Source organism: Rhincodon typus, chromosome 32 (assembly GCF_021869965.1).
Source record: "Rhincodon typus isolate 14 chromosome 32, sRhiTyp1.1, whole genome shotgun sequence".
In the NCBI taxonomy this organism is placed as follows: domain Eukaryota; kingdom Metazoa; phylum Chordata; class Chondrichthyes; order Orectolobiformes; family Rhincodontidae; genus Rhincodon; species Rhincodon typus.
This window is the reverse complement of record NC_063363.1, coordinates 7,736,741-7,756,338: the sequence shown is the minus strand read 5'-3', so window position 1 is coordinate 7,756,338 and position 19,598 is coordinate 7,736,741. Positions and strand designations below refer to the sequence as shown.

The window sequence follows — 19,598 nt, the reverse complement described above, 5'->3', positions numbered from 1 at the left end:
GATCCATTTACTAAAGAAATTTTTGCTTTTGTAGGGAACATTGTATGGAATAGCAGAATATGATCTCAACACACTAATTAAGATCCCAGAAAATCACATACATGATTTGCTCAATGGACTTAACCGAATTAGGCTAATTGCAAATGAGTAGAGAAACATAGAAACAAAAAAGATAAGAACAGGAGGAGGCCATTCAGCCCTTTGAGCCTGCTCCACCATTCATAACAATCATGGCTGATCACCCAACTCAATTGCCTAATCCTGCTTTCTCCCCCTAACCTTTGATCCCATTCGTCCCAAGTGCTATAATTAGCCACCTCTTGAATACATGTCCAACATGATCCCCAAAACATGAATTAAGAAAATATTACAAAAAAATCAGGATTAAATTCAATTTTAGTGAAATAAACACAGAACTTGTCTTGTGCAGTCACAGAGAAAGAATAGCTCAGGCATTTTCAAATCTGTGATGTTAGGATATTAATCATAAAAATAATGGACTAATCACATTGTATGCTATTAGTAACAAAAGCATTTAAATGAAACTGTTTTTATCATCAAAGATATTATTAACCTGTTCAAAATAAATGGATTGATGTCTTGGATCAACTATCAGATAAAGGAATTTCACGTTTAGCTTGCTAATATTTATCAGCGGGACTTCAACCCCATAGTTAACAGCATCTGCTCTGAAGATCACTTTGTAAAATTCTGCACTTAATGTCTTTGTGAACATGTGGAGTATGTGAGCAACAACAAACTGAATCACTCCTTATTTCATTCATTTCAAAGTCTTGCTTGAGCCAAGTGTTGAATTGGAAAGCTGTTTCTACAATAGTTAAAGTCTTCATTTCACCATCAGGTACATACCTGTTTCACCGGCTAACTGCCACACATCAAGCAGAGCACATGAGGAGATGTTTGCTTGCTCCATTCCTGATGTGGCTTATTACTCAGCCATATTGGTAATGGAAAGGAAACAAAGGATTTGCATTTCTGTAGCACTTTCCACAACATTTCAAAGTTCTTTACAGCCAATGAGATACTTTACAGGTCATTATTGTAATAAAGGAAACACAGCAAGCTCCCACAAATGGCAAGGTGATAATGACCAGATAACCTGTTTTTCCTAACGATTGAGGGAATAACTATTGACCAGACAACTTGAAGAACTCCCTTTTCTTCTTGATTCACTTATCAGGACATTAGCTTAATATCTCATCTGAGAGATGATATTTGTGATAATGTAACTTCTGATTCTAAAAAAATTTGAATCCTTGAGTGAGGGCTTAAACCCCCAATCTCCTGATTCAAAGGTGACAGTACTATGACTGGACCACAGCAAACAGCAATGAACAACCTCACTTATCAAGGGTGAAGAAGCAAATGTGGAGGGAGTAGAAGGGAAGGCAGATACTTAAGAGAAAAGTATAAAACAACATTATAAATTGAGAATGGAAACAATCCCACCAACTAGAAATGTTTCTCTTGCAGGAAGCCCTCTGTTAATGCAGTTTCCACAATATATAGGACAAAATCACAGGAGTAATCACTGAATTGAAAATTGAGACTGAAATGCTGATGTTATTTTGCAACACATTTATTTAACATTAATGTCATATATTCATGTGGAACCTAATTATTTAGAAAAAATATGTGCCTCTCCTTGGAAGATCTGGTGGTTGGACTTCTATAGATTATGCTCTTTGTGCATCTTTTGCTTGGAAGAACTATTCATGTGAACAACTTCTAGTTCCAGTGTAGATCAACAAGAAACATGGCACCTCTGGAACAAGCTCTTAAATGTGAAGAGAATTTGTGTGGCTGTCAAAATGGTCATTATCAGCATGCCATGTCGTCAAGGATGCTGAATAAAGATAGTCATTTGGTGTACAGAGCTTGAGTATCGCTGAAAGAAGATACATTTTCTCAAGGCTTTTTGTCTTGCACTCATCCAGACATTTTGCAAGAAATACAGATATGAAGGGAAAACAACCTTTATTTTATACTACATGAGAAGGGAATGTTGGTTGGTCTGAAGAGGCTGTTTTCCTTTGCGTTGGAATTTCTTGTGAATTATCCCGATGAGGCCAAGACCAATAGCCTTGACAAAATGAGTCGCTTTTCAGCAAAACTAAATTATATTCAGCTGAAAAGGTGCAAGATATTCATTTTTGTGAAACCGGTTATCATGCAAGATTGTTAACTGGGGAGGAGTATAGTCATATGTGAATCAACCTAGGTACAGAGCCCAGTCCCTTCCCTGAAAAATATCACTGAACCATTAGGCTTTTGATAAAAATCTTGCACCTTTCATGGTCATACATTCCTCACTGCAATTTACAGATCTTCACAACCAACTATGGTGGGATTTTGAACTTTCGAGTTTTGGATTGACAGTTTATTTATCGTCGTCAATAAACCATGTCTCTTATGATGTCTCTTCATGGGTATGCGGTGAACAGAAGCATTTTAAAAATGTTTTGACCATTCTTATGTGCAATCCGAAAACTTGAAAACTGCAGTGGAGTTGTCCTCTTGTACATACATGTAAGGCCAGAGTACAATTCCAAGGCAGGAACAATTTGCAGTGCAATGAGAGTGTTTCTGATTGTGCAGTTGTGAACTGTGCTTTGCAATTGCTCATCTCAGACACAGGTACAATACCATCATCAATGGCACCCTGCACCTCCATCATTTTGACTTCTTTTGTTTTGCAAAGTTTAACGTATCTAAATGCTACTTTTAGAAAGTCTCCTATCTTCCTTGTTGCAAATATCTGGATACTACAAAATTTTTACAGTATTAATATTGTGAAATGGCAATATTCAACACTGAAATTTGGTTTTCTCCCCTGAGGCTGTGAATTCTGGATCAATTGAAACATTCAAAACTGAGATTGAACAGGTTTTTGTTAGGTAGCATATCAAGGGGTATGTAGCAAAGAGCGGTGAATGGAAACTACATATAGATCAGATATAATCTAAGGAACAATATAATGGGTTAAATGATCACATCCTATTCTCCTGCTATTCAATATTAAATGTTATATAGAATTCATGAGAAAGGACAACATGGATCCCTTTTGAAGATATTTGATGCTAATATAAATGTTTTGTTTGATTGTGCTGTTTTCACACTAGAAACCTTAAGCCTGATCTTAAATCAGCATAAGTGGATGGCTAATAAATGAGTTCTCAACAGCAGTGTGCACTTGCTGGCCCATGCAATCATTGTGGCATGGGGAAAGGTTTTTGTAGCTTAGTAAAGGTCAAATTGAACATCTTAGGAGTCACAGAAACATTCCTGTGGTAGAATTTTTTTTAAAAATTGTGTATTCGTGGTTCCTTGCACTGGTCTCTAATTTGACAATATGTCACCAAATCTTGTCTCTCCTCTTTTCTTGAATGCATCAATTTTGCTTGTGTATTGTTCCACGTATGCTGGATATTCTGAGGTACTGAACTATGAATCTGGTGTAGGCTGTTGTACATAGGAGGCATCTTGCTAAAGACCATATTCTTTTGGTACTTGGATGAGTGCCCATTTCATCTGTGCTCAATGAATGAAGATCATTTGGTAGGAAGTGCAAGCTAGTTCGACTCTAGTGCAGTATGACTACTTCAGGAAAGGTCAGCTAATTCAAGGAAATTCTTATTTGTATTAACGAAAGAATCTTTTAGACATTGAAAAGAAATCTAGTTAAATATATGAGGGAGAAAAAAATAGAAAGCTAGTTTGACAGTGTGAGGTGAAGCAATGTGGGTAGAATGCTTCTGACATTGGCAGAGTCCTTCTAGGCCCAAATACCAGTTGCTGTGCTGTAAAGTCTTATGTAATAGTCCCAGAAAACTAGTTGATGAAGAAAGCTTCTACATGAGAAGATATACTTTAACCAAGAAACCAAATACTAATGTTGCTTTTAACATGAAACCAATTCTCATCCAACATCACTTCCAGATGTTCTCATTCACCTCAGTTCACCAAATGGCTGTGTTTCGGACGTTTAGCAAATGCTTTCTTCTGACATACTGTAGGCATCAGTGAAGCCAACAGATTAAAATAGCCATGTCCTTCTAACACTAATTTCATTTATTAACGACACATCTATCTCAAACACCTTGCATTGCCTGCATTTCTTATCAGTTTTCCTCATCACAAATTCAACATCTATGTCTACAAAAGGAATTTCCTATGTAACCATGTCACGCTGTAATAGCATTCGCACTGTAGCAGTGGTACTGTAGTATCTTAATTTTGCATTTTTCAGCTACGTGATATCTGCAGATAAAGTCACAATATAGTAACCAAGTGATAAGTAAGGATAGGGTATATGATTAGAAACTGAATTACATCAGTCCCTCTAAAAGATTCAAAACACAGCTTGAAGTACCATGATTTTCACTGTTCCTTCTTTGATTCCATAGAGATAGATAATGGTCTCCCTAGATGTAACTCAGCCGAAGTCAAGGGCTGATTCCTGGGCCAGATGTCTCAAACAGAAAAATGCTAGAAAAATAAAGCAGGTTATCACAGTAGATGTCACTCTCTTAATCTCTTCATTCATCTGTGTAAGCATTTTCACCTTTTATTCAAAACTCGTGTCAATAAGAAGTAACAAACAATCAGAATACACACTACTGTACAGTAAAACTTGTTACATATATTCTGAAAATGTGTAATGTCTTCTTTCTTGCTTTTCAGGATCAGGTATCTGTGGCATGTTACTTTGTGTGCACATGGGAACACAGAACTGAAAAGGACCATGCCAATGGTCCTCACTATACAAATAGCTGCCTCACTATACACCAGAAATATAATAGATAGGTCACTATTTTTCACTCAGAGGTAATAGATTCAACTCCCATTTCAGGATTGAGCACAAGATGCCTATTTCAAACACTCTCTTTGGAATAAGCTGTAAACCCTGCCTGCCCAAGTAGATGTAAAACATCCCATTTCACTGTTTCAGAAAAGAGCAGGGAGTTCTCCCTAGTTCCTAGCAGTGTTTATCCCTCCATCAACATCAGAAAAACAAATTATCACATTGCTGTTTGTGGGAGGGTACTGTGTGCAAATTGACTGTTACAACAACACTGACTAGATTTCAAAAATACCTCATTGTCTGGTAAGTGCTGTGAAATACCTGCAATCACAAAGGTGTTATATAAATGCAAGCTCTTTTTATTTATATTAAATTCTGGGATCGATTTTCTTAATGAATGCCTGTATAACAGTCTCTGAAAGCTATTGTAAGCAGTCTTGATTACTTCCTTCTGCAGTTCATTCATACACTTACCATTCCACTGGTCATTCACGTTCATCCATCCCTCTGTCAAGCTTCAGTTAAAAAACACCATATGTAACTCTCATTTCACAGACTAAACAATAGGAACAGATGGAGAAGGAGCAAAGCTGTCTTATAACCGTTGTTTCCTTTTCAATCAAATCTAAGCAATATTGATCATTGACAAATTCACAGTTGCTCATTCACAACATGGGTATATAGAACAGTTAAGACCAAACGCCACACGGAAATGATGTCATATTAGTTATAATTACAAGGGAATTTTGTATCTTTGTTTTTTTTTCCAAATCAAGTGAATGTCCTTCTGGAACCAACTTAAAAACTTGTATGTGTAACATATAAGGATCCTAGTCTTAGTTGGAATGTATCTGTAATGCGTGATTGTTAAGTTCTCTCTTATGTATATAAGCCATAAGAATGATTTGTATAATGAAGAAAAAGATTTAGAGGAGCTTATTTAATGATTGTTTTATTTTCACTTCTCAAAGCCTTTGAACCAATAACTTTCTTGTCCCAGAATTCAAAAACCAATTGTGAGAAGTCAATGTGCATAACATTTTTGGTCTGTTTGTAACTCACATCCCAACTGACAGAAATCAGAATCTCCCCCAAATTCTCCCTCTGTCGCCAGGGTTGGAGGGTTTGAGCTATAGGGAGAGGCTGAATAGGCTGAAGCTATTTTCCCTGGAGCATCGGAGGCTGAGGGCTGACCTTACAGAGGTTTATAAAATCATGAGGAATGGATAGTGTAAATAGCCAAGGTCTTTTTCCCAGAGTTGGGGTGTCCAAAACTAGAAGGCATAGGTTTAAGGTGAGAGGGGAAAGATTTAAAAGGGACCTGAGGGGCAACTTTCATGCAGAGGGTGGTCCATGAATGTAGCGAGCTACCAGAGGGGGCGGTGGAGACTGGTACAATTATATCACTTAAAAAGCATCTGGGTGGGTACATGAATAGGAAGGGTTTAGAGGGATATGGGCCAAATGCTGGCAAATAGGACTAGATTAGTTTAGAATATCTGGTCAGCATGGGTGAGTTGGACCGAAGGATCTGTTTCCGTGCTGTACATCTCTATGACTCTATAATTCCTGATTCTAGCAGATTTCCAACTGAGAAATAAAATAGAAAATGCTGAGAATACTCAGCAGGTCAGGAAGCACCTGAGAGAGGCATAGAATTGACCAGACAGATCGATGAACTTTCAAATATTATCTCTGTTTCTTTCCTCACAGATGCTGTCTAACTTGTTGAGTATTTCCAGCATTTTCTGTATTACAGATTTTCAGCATCCGCCATATTCTAACTTTCAATTAGTGTCTAAAGATGGGTGTTTTCTTTGACTGCATGTGTGAGGCTGAGATAGAGAAGGAATCACTGTCAAGTTTCACAATCCGCATATTTAAATAAACACACTTTCTGTCAGATCACTGAATAATAGTATTAAAAACAAGAATGCTGACCAACATTTCCTTACTAAACAGCGAGCACAGATGCTTTGGCCATATCATCCCATTTAATGTCTCATTGAAAAATGGAAAACAATCTGCGTTGACTTTTTTTTAAAAGGTTACACTGTTGGTTTCAAACAGCCAGGCAAGAACTGCTGAGGAGTAGTTCGAGAAAAAAGTACAGTAACATATCAGGTAACAAACTGCTGTACACAGATGTATACTACAAACAGACATGCCGTTCATAAAGTGTATTTTATTGATATATATTTTTATATTTTTCCTTGTTGCATGGGATCTTGGCATTGCTGGTCAGGCCAGTTTTTGTTACCTATCCCTTGAGAACGTGGTAGTGAGTCTTGAAACACTGTGGTTTAGGTGCATGCTCAGTGCTGCTAGGAAAAATCTTCCAGCTTTTAGACCTAGCAATAGTGGAAAAAAAGTGATCCAATTCCAAGTCAGGATGAAGGGGAACCTACAGGCAGCGGGGTTCTCAAGGGTCTGCAGCCCTTGTCCTTCTGGGCGAAGGAGGTTATGGGTTTGCAAGGTGCTACTGAAGGAGTTGGTGCAGTGCATCTCAAAGATGGCAAACACTGCTGCCACTCTGTGTTAGTAGTAGAGTGAGTGAAGGGTGAAGGTGATGGGTGGGGAGCCAATCAAGTTGGCTAACTTCAGAAATTGCTGGAAAAGCTCAGCAGGTCTGGCAGCATCTGTGAAGAAAAAAATCAAAGTTAACGTTTCTGGTCTGGTGAGATATAGGAGGAACTCAGAGTTCTAAGGAAGGGTCACCGGATCCGAAAAGTTAACTTTGATTTTCTTTCACAGATGCTGCCAGACCTGCTGAGAGCTTTTCCAGCAACTTCTGTTTCTGTTCCTGATTTACAACATCCGCAGTTCTTTCGGTTTTTATTAAGTTGGCTATCTTGTCCTGTTATTGAATTCCTAAGTGTTGTTGGGCTGCACTCGTCTAGGCAAGGGAAGAATATTCCATCATTTTTTCTGGCTTGTGTCTTGTGAACAGGTGTTTGGAAAACAGGAGAGGAGTTACCCAGTGCAGAAATCTAAGCTCTGACCTGTTTTTGTAGCTACAGTTTTCTTATGGCCTTTCCAGTTCAGCTTCTGCTCAATCATAAACTCCAGTTCATTACAGGAGGATGAGGGAAGATGGCGAGATTGTCTCTTATTGAAGATGTTTCTTGCTTGACATCTATGTGGCATGAATATTACTTGTTACTTATCAGGCTGAATCCAAATGTCCACATTTTGCTGCTGATTAACTGTCGCAGTGTCTGACCAGTCTCAAATATTCTCCACTATTTGTGATTCCTCAGATACTGAAGCTGTCCATGTCCAAATGCAGCAAGACCTGGACAACCTCTATGTTTGGGCTGACAAGTGACAAATAACATTCATGCCACACAAATGCCAGGTAAACTTCAATAAGAACCTAACCATCGCCCTTTGACATTCACTAGCATTACCATCACTTAGACCCCATTATCAACATCCTGTGGGCTGCCATTGAGCAGAAACTGAGTTGAACTAGCCATATAAATACTGTAGCTACAAGAGCGCATTAGAATGCTGCACCTCCTGACTTCCCAAAGCCTATCCACCAACTATAAGGCACAGGAGTTCGATGGAATACCCCCCACTTCGCCTAGATAGGTGCAGTTCCAATATCACTCAAGAAGTCTGACACTATCCAAGACAAAGCAGCCCACTTGATTGGCACCATATCCGCAAACATCCACTCCCTCCACCACCAATGCTAAGTAGCAGCAGTGTGTATTATCTACAAGAGATTCACTAACGCTCCTTAAACTGCACCTTCCAAAGCCATGACCACTTCCATCTAGAAGGACAAGGGCAGTAGATACGTGGGAACCCCACTCCCTGCAAGTTCTTCTCCAAGCCACTCACCATCCCGACTTGGAAATATATTGCTGCTCTTTGAGTGTCACTAGGTCAAATTCCCTGGAATTCTCTCCATAACAACAATGTGGGTCTACCCACAGCACATCGAATTCAGTGGTTCAAGAAGGCAGCTCAGCATCCCCTTCTCAGGGGCAAGTAGGGATGGGCTCTGGTTTCCTCCCACAGTTCAACATGTGCAGGTTAGGGGGATTGGCCATGCTAAATTGCTCATAATGTCCAAGGAGGCTCAGACTACAGTGATTAGCCATGGGAAATACAGGGATAGGGTGGGTCCGGGTGGGATGCTGTTTGGAGGATTGGTATAGACTCAATTGGCCAAATGTCCTGCTTCCACACTGTACGGATTCTACGGCAATGATAGGTTGCAGACTTAGAAGGTGCTGTTGGAGAGTGTTGCAGGATAATGAGAGGTTTTATTAGATAAAAGCATTGTTCTCTTGGCCAGGTGCCACAGAATTAGAAACATTGGCAAAAGAATTAAAGGGAAAGACACGAAAAATTGTTTCAAGAAGAGTCGTCATGATCTGCAATGCTCAGTTTGAAGAATTGTTGGAACCCAATTCCCTAAATCATTTTCAATATGAACCAGGCAGGTACTTGAGGAACTAGAGTTACAGACAAAAAAAAACAGGAATGTGAGACTAAGCACGACTGTTCCTTTAAAATACTAGCATGAATGTGACAGGCCAAATGGTTGCTTTGGGCTGGAAGTTTCTGTACTATAAAACAATAGAAACTTCTGGGCCGCCCACTCAAAAAAAAACTGTACAATGGCAACTGGTGGATCTAAAAGCGACACTTAAAACAAATTACACAGAAGCACGAACAAAGGATGAGCTTTTCCATGTGATAACTGTAAGGGAAAACTCTAGAATCCACCAGGGTTTTGTCTCATCTGTTTGGAGCCATAAGAAAGCAATGATCAGTCACTTCTAATTAGGGAAAGAATATTTTTAAGTGACAATGAAGTATTATAGATATTTATAGATATTCACAAAAGTCAGGTTGGATATAAAAGGAAATGTTTGTAATCATAATCCTGCGTGGGTTGCAATATAAAGGTGTTAGAAATCAGAAATTTCAGTTCCCAAATGTTTGATTCTTTCTGCACTTCAATTTGGACTTTTGAAGAAGGCTTGTGGATCCTGTGGAAAGGAATACAATATAAGATTGAGAGTTTCAATACGAGTTAAGATGTAGTTTCCAGGAGCTCTGCTTAAAAGATGGGCACATTATTCAATCCAAACTCGTGATTTTCAGAGAAAATTCCCCATTAATTTTCATATTTCAGACATACAGTGATGCTCAACTATTGCTTATGTAAGAGACTTCACTCACCTTCATGGTATATTGGAGACAGCTGGAGATTTACAAGAATGGCTCCAGGCATTAAAAAAAAATCATAGAGCACAGCAGGATGGGCCAAATGGCACATCATGCCAGAGCTGGCTCCATTTCCTAATGCCATTTCTATTTCCCCGTATCAATCTCCTATCTTTCCCCATATCCCTGCAAACCCCCTTTCTATCCAAATTGAACCAGCCTCCACTACATTTTCACAGTGCATTCCATACCTTTCTGCCATCCTTTTCCACTTGGTAGCAGTAATGGATACTAATGCCAGGAAGTAGGATTGATAATAGCGAATCCACCCAAGGCATCCCAGATGGTTTAGCCATCTCAAAGATGGTGACAGCGGTGAGGATTCTGCTCATTATGATGAAGACCATTTAACCCATCTAGTCAATGCCAACTCCCATACAGCAATACAAACATAAGTCCCTCATAGCCCTGCAAGTTTATTTCCTTAAGGTGCGGAACAATTTTTCTGAAATAATTGTTTCTGCTTTTACCATGCTCATGGGCAGGCCATTAGCTCTCACTGTGTAAAAATGGTTCTCCCTCACTTGCTCAAGACCTTAAGTCTGGGTCCCCCCACCCTTGTATCATCAGCTGATGGGCTTTGTCTCCCATATCTCTGCCTGTAATAGTCCTGTACACATCTTTCAAAAATCCCTTCAATCTCCTCTGCTCCAACTTCTCCCAACCTTGGGGTTAGAGCTGTGAGGGTAAAGTTGCCATGGACACACTCTCATTAGACAGAGTCAACTGTTGGTGAGTTTAACCTGAGGATCACCACGCCTCAGGCAAGGGGTGAGGTTGAGAAGGTGGACCTTCATGGTGACCTCAGCCTGTGCAGGAATTGAACCCACACTGCGGACATCTCGCTGCATCACAAACCAGGTGTTCAGCCAACGAAGCTAACTGACTCGGGACTTGGATGAAATGGATAGAGGCAGCTATATAAGAAAAAGGCAGCACAGCCAGAAACTGACTCAGCTTGCTTGCCCCTGTTGGACCTGAGCTGCAGACTGTTCACAACATCAAAGCAGCAACCAACAAAGAAAATCAATGCGATGAGAGAATTTTACGAAAGCTCACTAATTGATGGTTGTTAAGTTCCTTGTTAAGTGTTTGAAATCCCATGATTTTTAAATTGGAATTTCAAAGCTCCACTGAGAAATGAAATACTAGCCCTGCCCAGAGGCAAGAGAGAAGATAACCACCAGTTCATGGAATTTCAGTTTCGGGAGCAAGCAGAAAGCAGCACGGTGGCTCAGTGGTCAGCGCCAGGGACCGGGGTTCAACTCCACCCTCAGGCGACCGTCTGTGTGGAGTTTGCACATTCTCCCCGTGTCTGCGTGGTTTTCCTCCGGGTGCTCCGGTTTCCTCCCACAGGCTGCACATCTTTGGACTAGGTGGATTGGCCATGCTCAATTGCCCGTAGTGTTCAGGGACATGTAGATTAGGTGGGTTATAGGAGGATGAGTCTGGGTGGGATGCTCTGAGGGTCGGTGTGGACTTGTTGGGCTGAAGGGCCTGTTTCCACACTGTAAGGATTCTATGAAAATTCTGTTTTTTGGGAGTACAGCATGAAAGGGGATCCTAACTGTGATTCAGTGCTGGCTGCAAGGATGGAACCTATGCCCTCCAATGCCACAATGTAGATTTACACTGACTAGAACATGGGAAAAACGACGTGGACTGTTGCTTCAGTGTGCATGTACAAATTAGGAACAGTTGGCATTCGGCCCCTCGAGCCTGCTCCACCATCCAATAAAGAACATGGCTGATCTGATTGCGCCCCCTCACCCTGGTCACCATTGACTCCAATAGAAGCTATAGAGTCATACAGCAAGGAAACAAACCCTTCGGTCCAACCAGTCCATGCCAAACATAATCCGAAACTAAACTAGTCCCACCTGCCTGCTCCTGGTTCATATCCACCCAAACTTTTCCTATTCATGTATCTATCCAAATTTCTTTTAAACGTTGTAATTGTACCCTCATCCACCATTTCCTCAGGAAGTTCATTCCACACACGAACCACCTCTGTAAAAAAATTGCTTCTCATGTCCTTTTTAAATCTCTCTCCTCTCACCTTAAAAATGTGCCCCCTAGCCTTGAAATCCCTCATCCTAGGGAAAAGACAATTACTATTAACTCTATCTATGCTTCTCATTATTTTAGAAACTTCTATTAGGTTGCCTCTCAACCTCTTACACTCCAGTGAGAAAAGTTCCAGCCTATAGGCTGGCAGTTGCAGGAAGGGAGATAAACCGAAGATACAGTCAGGTAGATGGGTTACTTCCAGGAAAGGTAGGAGAGGGAGGCAGGTAGTGCAGGAGTCTCCTGTGGCTATTCCCATTTCAAACAGGTATGCTGTTTTGGAAAATGTGGGGTTGATGGACTCTCAGGGGAATGTAGTACTAGCAGCCAGGTTTCTGGCACCAAGACTAGCTCTACTGTAACAAGGGATACACCAGGTTCCAAGCGATCGATTGTGATAAGAGACTCTCTAGTCAGAGGCACAGTCAGATGCTTCTGCGGCTGACAGCAAGACATCGGAATGGTGTGTTGTCTTCCTGGAGAGGGTGCAGAATATCTTCAAAGGGGATAGGGATCAGCAGGAGGTTGTTGTATTCTCTCCCTAGTTACCGTTTTGTCCTTAATGTACTTGTAGAATCCCTTCGGATTCTCCTTAACATGATTTGCAAAAGTTATCTCGTGTCCCCTTTTTGCCCTCTTGATTTCCTTCTTCAGTTTTCTCCTGCCTTTATACTCTTGTAGGAATTCACTCGATCTTTGCTGTTTATACCTGACATATGCTTCCTTTTTCTTGACCAAAACTTCAATTTCTCTCATCGTTCAGCATTCCCTACACCTACCAGCCTGTGTGTGGAAGCATAGGAGATGGGGAAGATACCAAACAAGTATTTTGCATCAGTGTTTACTGTGGAAAAGGATATGGAAAATATTGAAAATGGGGAAATAAATAGTCACATCTTGACAAATGTCCATATTACAGGGAGAAGGTGCTAGACGTCTTAAAACCCAGATCAGGCGTACCCTAGAACCCTGTGGGTAGCTAGGGAAGTGATTGCTGGGCCCTTTGCTGAGATATTTGTACCATCGATAGCCACAGGCAAAGTGCCAGAAGACTGGATGTTGGCTAACGTGGTGCCATTATTTAAGATGGATGGTAAGGAAAATCCAGGGAACTGTAGGCCAGTGAGTCTGACATCGGTGGTGGGCAAGTTGCTGGAGGGAATCCTGAAGGACAGGATTTACATGTATTTGGGAAGGCAAGGACTGATTAGGGATAGTCAACATGGCTTTGTGCATGGGAAATCCTGTCTCACTAATTGATTGAGTTTTTTGAAGAGGTAACAAAGAAGATTGTTGAGGGCAGAGCATTGGACGTGATCTATAATGGACTTCAGTAAGGCATTTGACAACATTCCTGAAGGTGGACTAGTTAGCAAGATTAGATCACTTGGAATACAGGGAGAACTAGACATTTGGATAGAGAACTGGTTCAAAGGTAGAAGAGAGAGAGGGTGGTGGTGGAGGGTTGCTTTTCAGACTGGAGACCTGTGACCAGAGGTGTGCCACAAGGTTCGGTGCTAGGTCAACTGCTTTTCATCATTTATATCAGTGATTTAGATGTGAGCATAGGAGGTATGGTTAGTAAGTTTGCAGATGACACTAAAATTGGAGATGCAGTGGATAGCCAAGAAGGTTACCTTGGAGTACAACAGGACTTTGTTCAGATGGGCTAATGGAGCTGAGGAGTGGAAGATGGATTTTAGTTTAGATAAATGTGAGGTTCTGCATTTTGGAAAGGCAAATCAGGGCAGGACTTATACAGTTAATGGTAAAGTCCTGGGGAGTGTTGCTGAACAAAGAGACCTTGGGGTGCAAGTTCATATTCTTTCACCCTCGGGCGACTGTCTGTGTGGAGTTTTCACATTCTCCCCGTGTCTGCATGGGTTTCCTCTGGGTGCTCCGGTTTCCTCCCACAGTCCAAAGATGTGCAGGCTAGGTGGATTGGCCATGCTAAATTGCCTGTAGTGTTCAGGGATGTGTAGATTAGGTGGGTTATAGGGGAATGGGTCTGGGTAGGATGCTCCGAGGGTTGGTGTGGACTTGTTGGGCCAAAGGGCCTGTTTCCACACTGTGGGATACTATGATTCATTTTTCCTCAAAAGTGGAGTTATAGATATATAGGGTAGTGAAGAAGGCATTTGGTACACTTGCCTTTATTGGTCAGTGCATTGAGTATAGGAGTTGGGAGGTCATGTCATGGCTGTATGGGACATTGGTTAGGTCATTTTTGGAATACTGCATTCAATTTTGGTCTCCCTGCCTTATGAAGGATGTTGTGAAACTTGAAAGGGTTCAGAAAACATTTAAGGATGTTGTCAGAGTTGGACAGCTTGAGATATAGGGACAGGCTGAATAGGCTGGGGCTATATTCCCTGGAGTGTCAGAGGCTGAGGGGTGACCTTATAGAGATTTATAAAATCATGAGAGGCATGGGTAGGGTGAATAGCCAATATCTTGTGTCCAGGGTGGGGAAATCCAAAACTAGAGGGCAAAGGTTTAACGTGAGAGGAGAAAGACCACGCAGAGGGTGGTGCGCATATGAAACGAGCTACCAGAGGAAGTGGTGGAGGCTGGTACAATTACAACATTTAAAAGGCATCTGAATCGGTATATGAATCAGAAGCGTTTAGAGGCATATGGGCCAAATGCTGGCAAATGGGACTAGATTAATTTAGGATATCGGGTCGTCAAGGACAAGTTGGACCGAAGGGTCTGGTTCCATGTTGCACATCTCTATGACTCTATCTAGCCCATCTTTATAATTCAATCCTTCCACACCTGTCAACATCCTGGTAAAATCTCTTGAACCCTCTCCAGCTTAATGAGTTAATTATAGATCCCTTAATAAAACTAGTTGAGGATTTGAGTTTTGACATGTCCAAAAAGAATAATTTTCTTTTCCTTATTCATTCACGGAATGAGGGGCGTCGCTGGCTAGGCAGCATTTATTGCCCATCCCTAATTGCCCAGAGGGCAGTTAAGAGTCAAGCACATTGCTGTGGGTCTGGAGTCACATGTAGGACAGGTAAGAGTGGCAGTTTCCTTCCGTAAGGGTCAATTACCCACAACAAGAAAGAAACAGATCTGGAAAATCTACAAAGATGACGTGGGAAACTGCTTTTAGAAAGGTGAATGAATCAGTAATCACTAATCAGGCAATGACCAAGTGGTATTATCGCTGGACTGTTAATCCAGAGACCCAGATAATATTCTGGGGACCTGGGTTCAAATCCCACCATGGTAGACGATGGTGTTTGAATTCAATAAATATCCGGAATTAAGAATCTAACGATGACACTGAAACCATTGCCGATTGGTGGAAAAGCCCATCTGGTCCACTAATGTCCTTCAGGGAAGGAAACTGCCATCCTCACCTGGTCTGTCCTACATGTGACCCGAGACCCACAGCAATGTGGTTGACTCTTAACTGCCCTCTGGGCAATTAGGGATGGGCAATAAACACTGACACTAGCCAGTGACACCCTCTATAATTGGAATATAGAAGCCATTCTTACATGCAATGTTTAGCAAGCTGTCTTTACCTTACACCAGACTGTCAAAAGCACTTTAAAAAGAGAGAGGTTAGTTGGACTGTCAGGCAGCATAGCCCAGAACAGTAGTTGGTGATGGCTCAATCTCATTCAGAAAACTCTCAATCTGGAATACGATGCAGATACGATAGCAACATTTAAGAGGCATTTTAACAGACACACAACCAGGCAGAGAATATAGGGACCATGTGCAGCGAGAAAGGATTAGTTCAGAATGGCAACATGGTCAGCACAGACATGGTGGACCGAAGGGCCTGTTTCTGTGCTGTAACTCTTCTATGTTCTGCTCGTCTCACTGCAGTAAACAGAAATGTAGAAAATAGGAGCAGGAGTTGGCCATTCAGCCTTACAAGCCCGCACTGCATTTGGTACGATCATATCTGATCATCCATCTCAATAATCTGTTCTTACTTTATCCCCAATTTCTTTGAGGTTTTATTCTGCAGAGAAAGAGATAAATACACCAAATGTACCTTGTGAGTTAAAGTATTATAAAGTGTTATAATTTAAAGTATTATAGTTAAATTATTATAATAATTAAAGGGTTGAGGGGTAGGACACTTAAGTAGAATACACAGTTCAAGAGCTAGAGGCATGGGCCAATTGAAGTCCTCTATTTTTATCTCAGCAATTCGTAGATCTTATTTGGGGATTTAAACAGAAATGCAGTGCGATTAATAGAAATTAAGAGGGGCTACTGCAAGAGGTTGAAAAAGTTTAAATGCTGACTGCTTAATAGGAAGCGCTGGTACAATTCAGTTCACTCATAGCCAAAGTACAGCATTGTAACTTTGCAAAATGCTAATTAACAACTATCTACCCAAGTCCTTACAATTATCTTTTCTGTTAAAAAAAAATGCAGGGAAAAAGGGACTGATAACTGTACAGCTTCAATATCTGAAACCATTGTTTGTGACACTAACGGTGCTTTTTTTAAAATGAGCTCATTGGATGTGGGTATCTTTGGCTAAGCCAGCACTCTCTGTCCCCAAGACAGTGGGGGATAAAGTGCCTTGCTGACCTGCTGCCATCCTGGTTTCAGGTCTGCAAGGATGAAGTTGAATACATCGGTTGTTACATGAAAGAGAATAATAGTTTATTACATGAAAGACAATTATAAAGCTGCATACAATTTACCTTTGGCTCTTGGGACATACAAAGCAGGATTCATGGTTTGTCAATGTACTTATTTGTTGAAAGTTAAACTCTGAAAAAGATCTGAAGCTTAACCCACATATCTTGCCAGGTGCTGCAAAAGGCAAGTTCTTCCTTCACTCTAACAGGTGAGTTGACAAACAGCATTTCAAATGAGTAACATTTCATGATTTACCAAAGGAGGCACTCATTATGATGCAGAGTTATACACAGCAGAACATTTCATCGCCACATGCAGGGAGCTAAGGCAGAAGTTGGTTACATAAATTTCCAGGCAGGAGTCGGGGATAGGGGGAAGATTTGTGAAAAGAAATAAAGGCAGCCACACCTAGGCTCTGCATTTCGAATCCTGCTGGGAATGGGGGCTGAACAAAGATGATATCAGATACTCTATGGGTCACTCAAGAGTTGAATCATCTATCAGGACTAAACAACTTTAGGATCACAGAAGAACGTAGGCCACCTGTGATTCCCTCAGTTGGTGTTTGAAATTGAGAAGAGAAGTGGAAAATCATACTCTTCTTCAACCTTGAAGTGTTTACAACATTTGTACAGTGAGATGGAAGGAGATTGAACATCAACCATAAATTAACTACCAACTTTGTGCTCATTTTTATCTTCATAGTCCAAACCATATTTCTTTAAGCTATTAACTGTCAAGAAGCCAGCCCCACAGAGACAGGTTTCAGAGCAGCACATGGTTTTTTTCAAGCTTATCCATTGCTTTTATCTCATAATTCAGTCCCTGTCCTTCCAAGAGACATATCCAGGGAGACCTTGTGAACTGAACTTTCCAATCAGAACTCCATGCTGGTAAACAACAAGCTTGCTGCATTCATAACGTGACCATAAACAACAAGACATATTTCCCCATAGTCCATTTATTCTTCACAGAGAGACACACTCTCTCTAAAAACAGAAAACGTGCAAGCCTGCAAAATAATCGTCTCAATATTCTTAGAACACCAGCGACAAATTTAGTGTGATCCAATACATTTGTGGTCTGTCATTTGCCCACTTTGAGGCCTGGCTCACTTCTTTTCAAATATAAAAAGTTCACACAGCTGTCAGACGTTTGATAGTGTCAAAGGGCTCGACGTTTGATGAACAATGTCAGAACTACAAGGAATCCTCCAGCACCTGCTGTTCTGCTTGTTGTATTACCTTGGTGTGGGGCAGAAAGGACAGCTACTGTTTTTGTTGGATTGTGACCAGAATTTGATGCACTGGAAAAAACATAGAAGCAGACAGGATCACTTGATAGGCTTGACAATAGCATGAAACACATTATAACGAAAACACAAAATACTGTGCATGCTGAAAATCTGAAACAAACAGGACACTGGAGGAACTCAACAGCTCTGGCAGCATCTGCGGAGAGAGAAACAGTGTTTATGCTTTGAATTTGGTATGTCTCTTCTTCAGCACTGCATTAAACAGCTTAATTACCTTTGGATGAAAGTGGGAGGAAGATAGTGTGTGGTAATATCACTGCACTAGTAATCCAGAAGCCAGTTAATACACTAGGGATGTGGGCTCAAGTCCCGATGTGACAGTTGGTTGAATTTAAATTCATCATCACATTTTGTCATAAAAAAAGAATTCTCTTTCACGAATGCCCTTTAGGAAAGGAAATCTGCCATCCTCACCCAGTCTGGTATGGCAATGCTCTCTAACTGAGGAAGTTATTCAGTTCAAGGCCAATTCAGATGGGGCACAAACGTGGCCTTGCCAGTGACCCCCACATCCCATAGTAGAAGAAAGGAAATGAGGAATCAAATAATCTTTCCTTGTTGGATGTTTGATTTTCTTTAAAAATTAAAATAGAAACTGCAGGAAACATCCACATGACCTTCCAGAAAAGGATTCTGAAATAACTGCACAGAGGCCAGTATCCCATCGCTGAGTCACCCTTTATTTACATGTGCACAGTACATGAGCTCTGATCAGCCAGCTCAGATCCACTCCCTGAAGTCAGGAGACTGTCTGAATCTCCTGTTTATATCTGTCAGCCAGGGCTCCCTGATTGGCCCAGGTTAACAACTACAATCAAGGATCTCATTATCAATAAGATCTACCTGCTTCCAATCATTACAGATGCATTATAATCTGCCAAGTTAGAATGTGCCTGAACTGATTCAGTTTATTGGTTAAAAAGAAAGGGGGGTTTCTCTTCATTTCATAAGGACTTTCATTCCCAAAAATCTGAACAGCAGTTTGATCTTATCTGACTTCAACGAGTGACAAAGTGACAAGACAATGACAACTCCAGTTCTGAAGAAGAGTAAAACCGGACTCGAAACATTAAATCTGCTTTTCTTTCCATAGATGCTACCAGATCTGCTGAGTTTCTCCAGTTTGTTTCAGGTTACTGCTTTCAGCTGCCTAACCACAGGGAGAGATCGGATTAAGGGGCAACACAAAGGGAGAGTAGGGGCAAGCACTTTCCCTATCACTTACACAATCCGAAACTCCAGAGCTGCATGCAAACCAGCTCCAGTCAGACATAAACAAATAAAGCAAATCTGGAATAAAAACCTAATCTAATGGTGACCATCTAACCATTGTCAATTGTCATTAAAATCCATCTGGTTTACTAATGTCCTTCAAGGAAGGAAATATGAAATCCTTACCTGTGACTCCAGATCCACAGCAATGTGTTTGACTCTCAGCTACCCATTGGGTAAATAGGGATGGGCATTAAATGTTGGTCGAATTAGCATTGCCCAAATCCCATAAATAAACTTTAA

The 19,598-nt window shown here is 40.9% G+C and overlaps 1 protein-coding gene across 7 annotated transcripts in view; it reads right to left on the bottom strand.

Annotated features, from left to right (window-relative positions):
• Positions 1-16,764: 16,764 nt before the first annotated feature.
• The window catches only part of rnf214 (ring finger protein 214), a 60,154-nt gene continuing 57,320 nt past the window's right edge, over positions 16,765-19,598 (bottom strand). For all 7 annotated transcript variants that reach the window (XM_048615498.1, XM_048615501.1, XM_048615502.1 and 4 more), the window contains one exon: positions 16,765-18,074. In XM_048615498.1, coding sequence (XP_048471455.1) covers positions 18,009-18,074 — 66 coding nt within the window. In that variant the 3' untranslated portion in view covers positions 16,765-18,008. The remainder of the gene's footprint in view (positions 18,075-19,598) is intronic.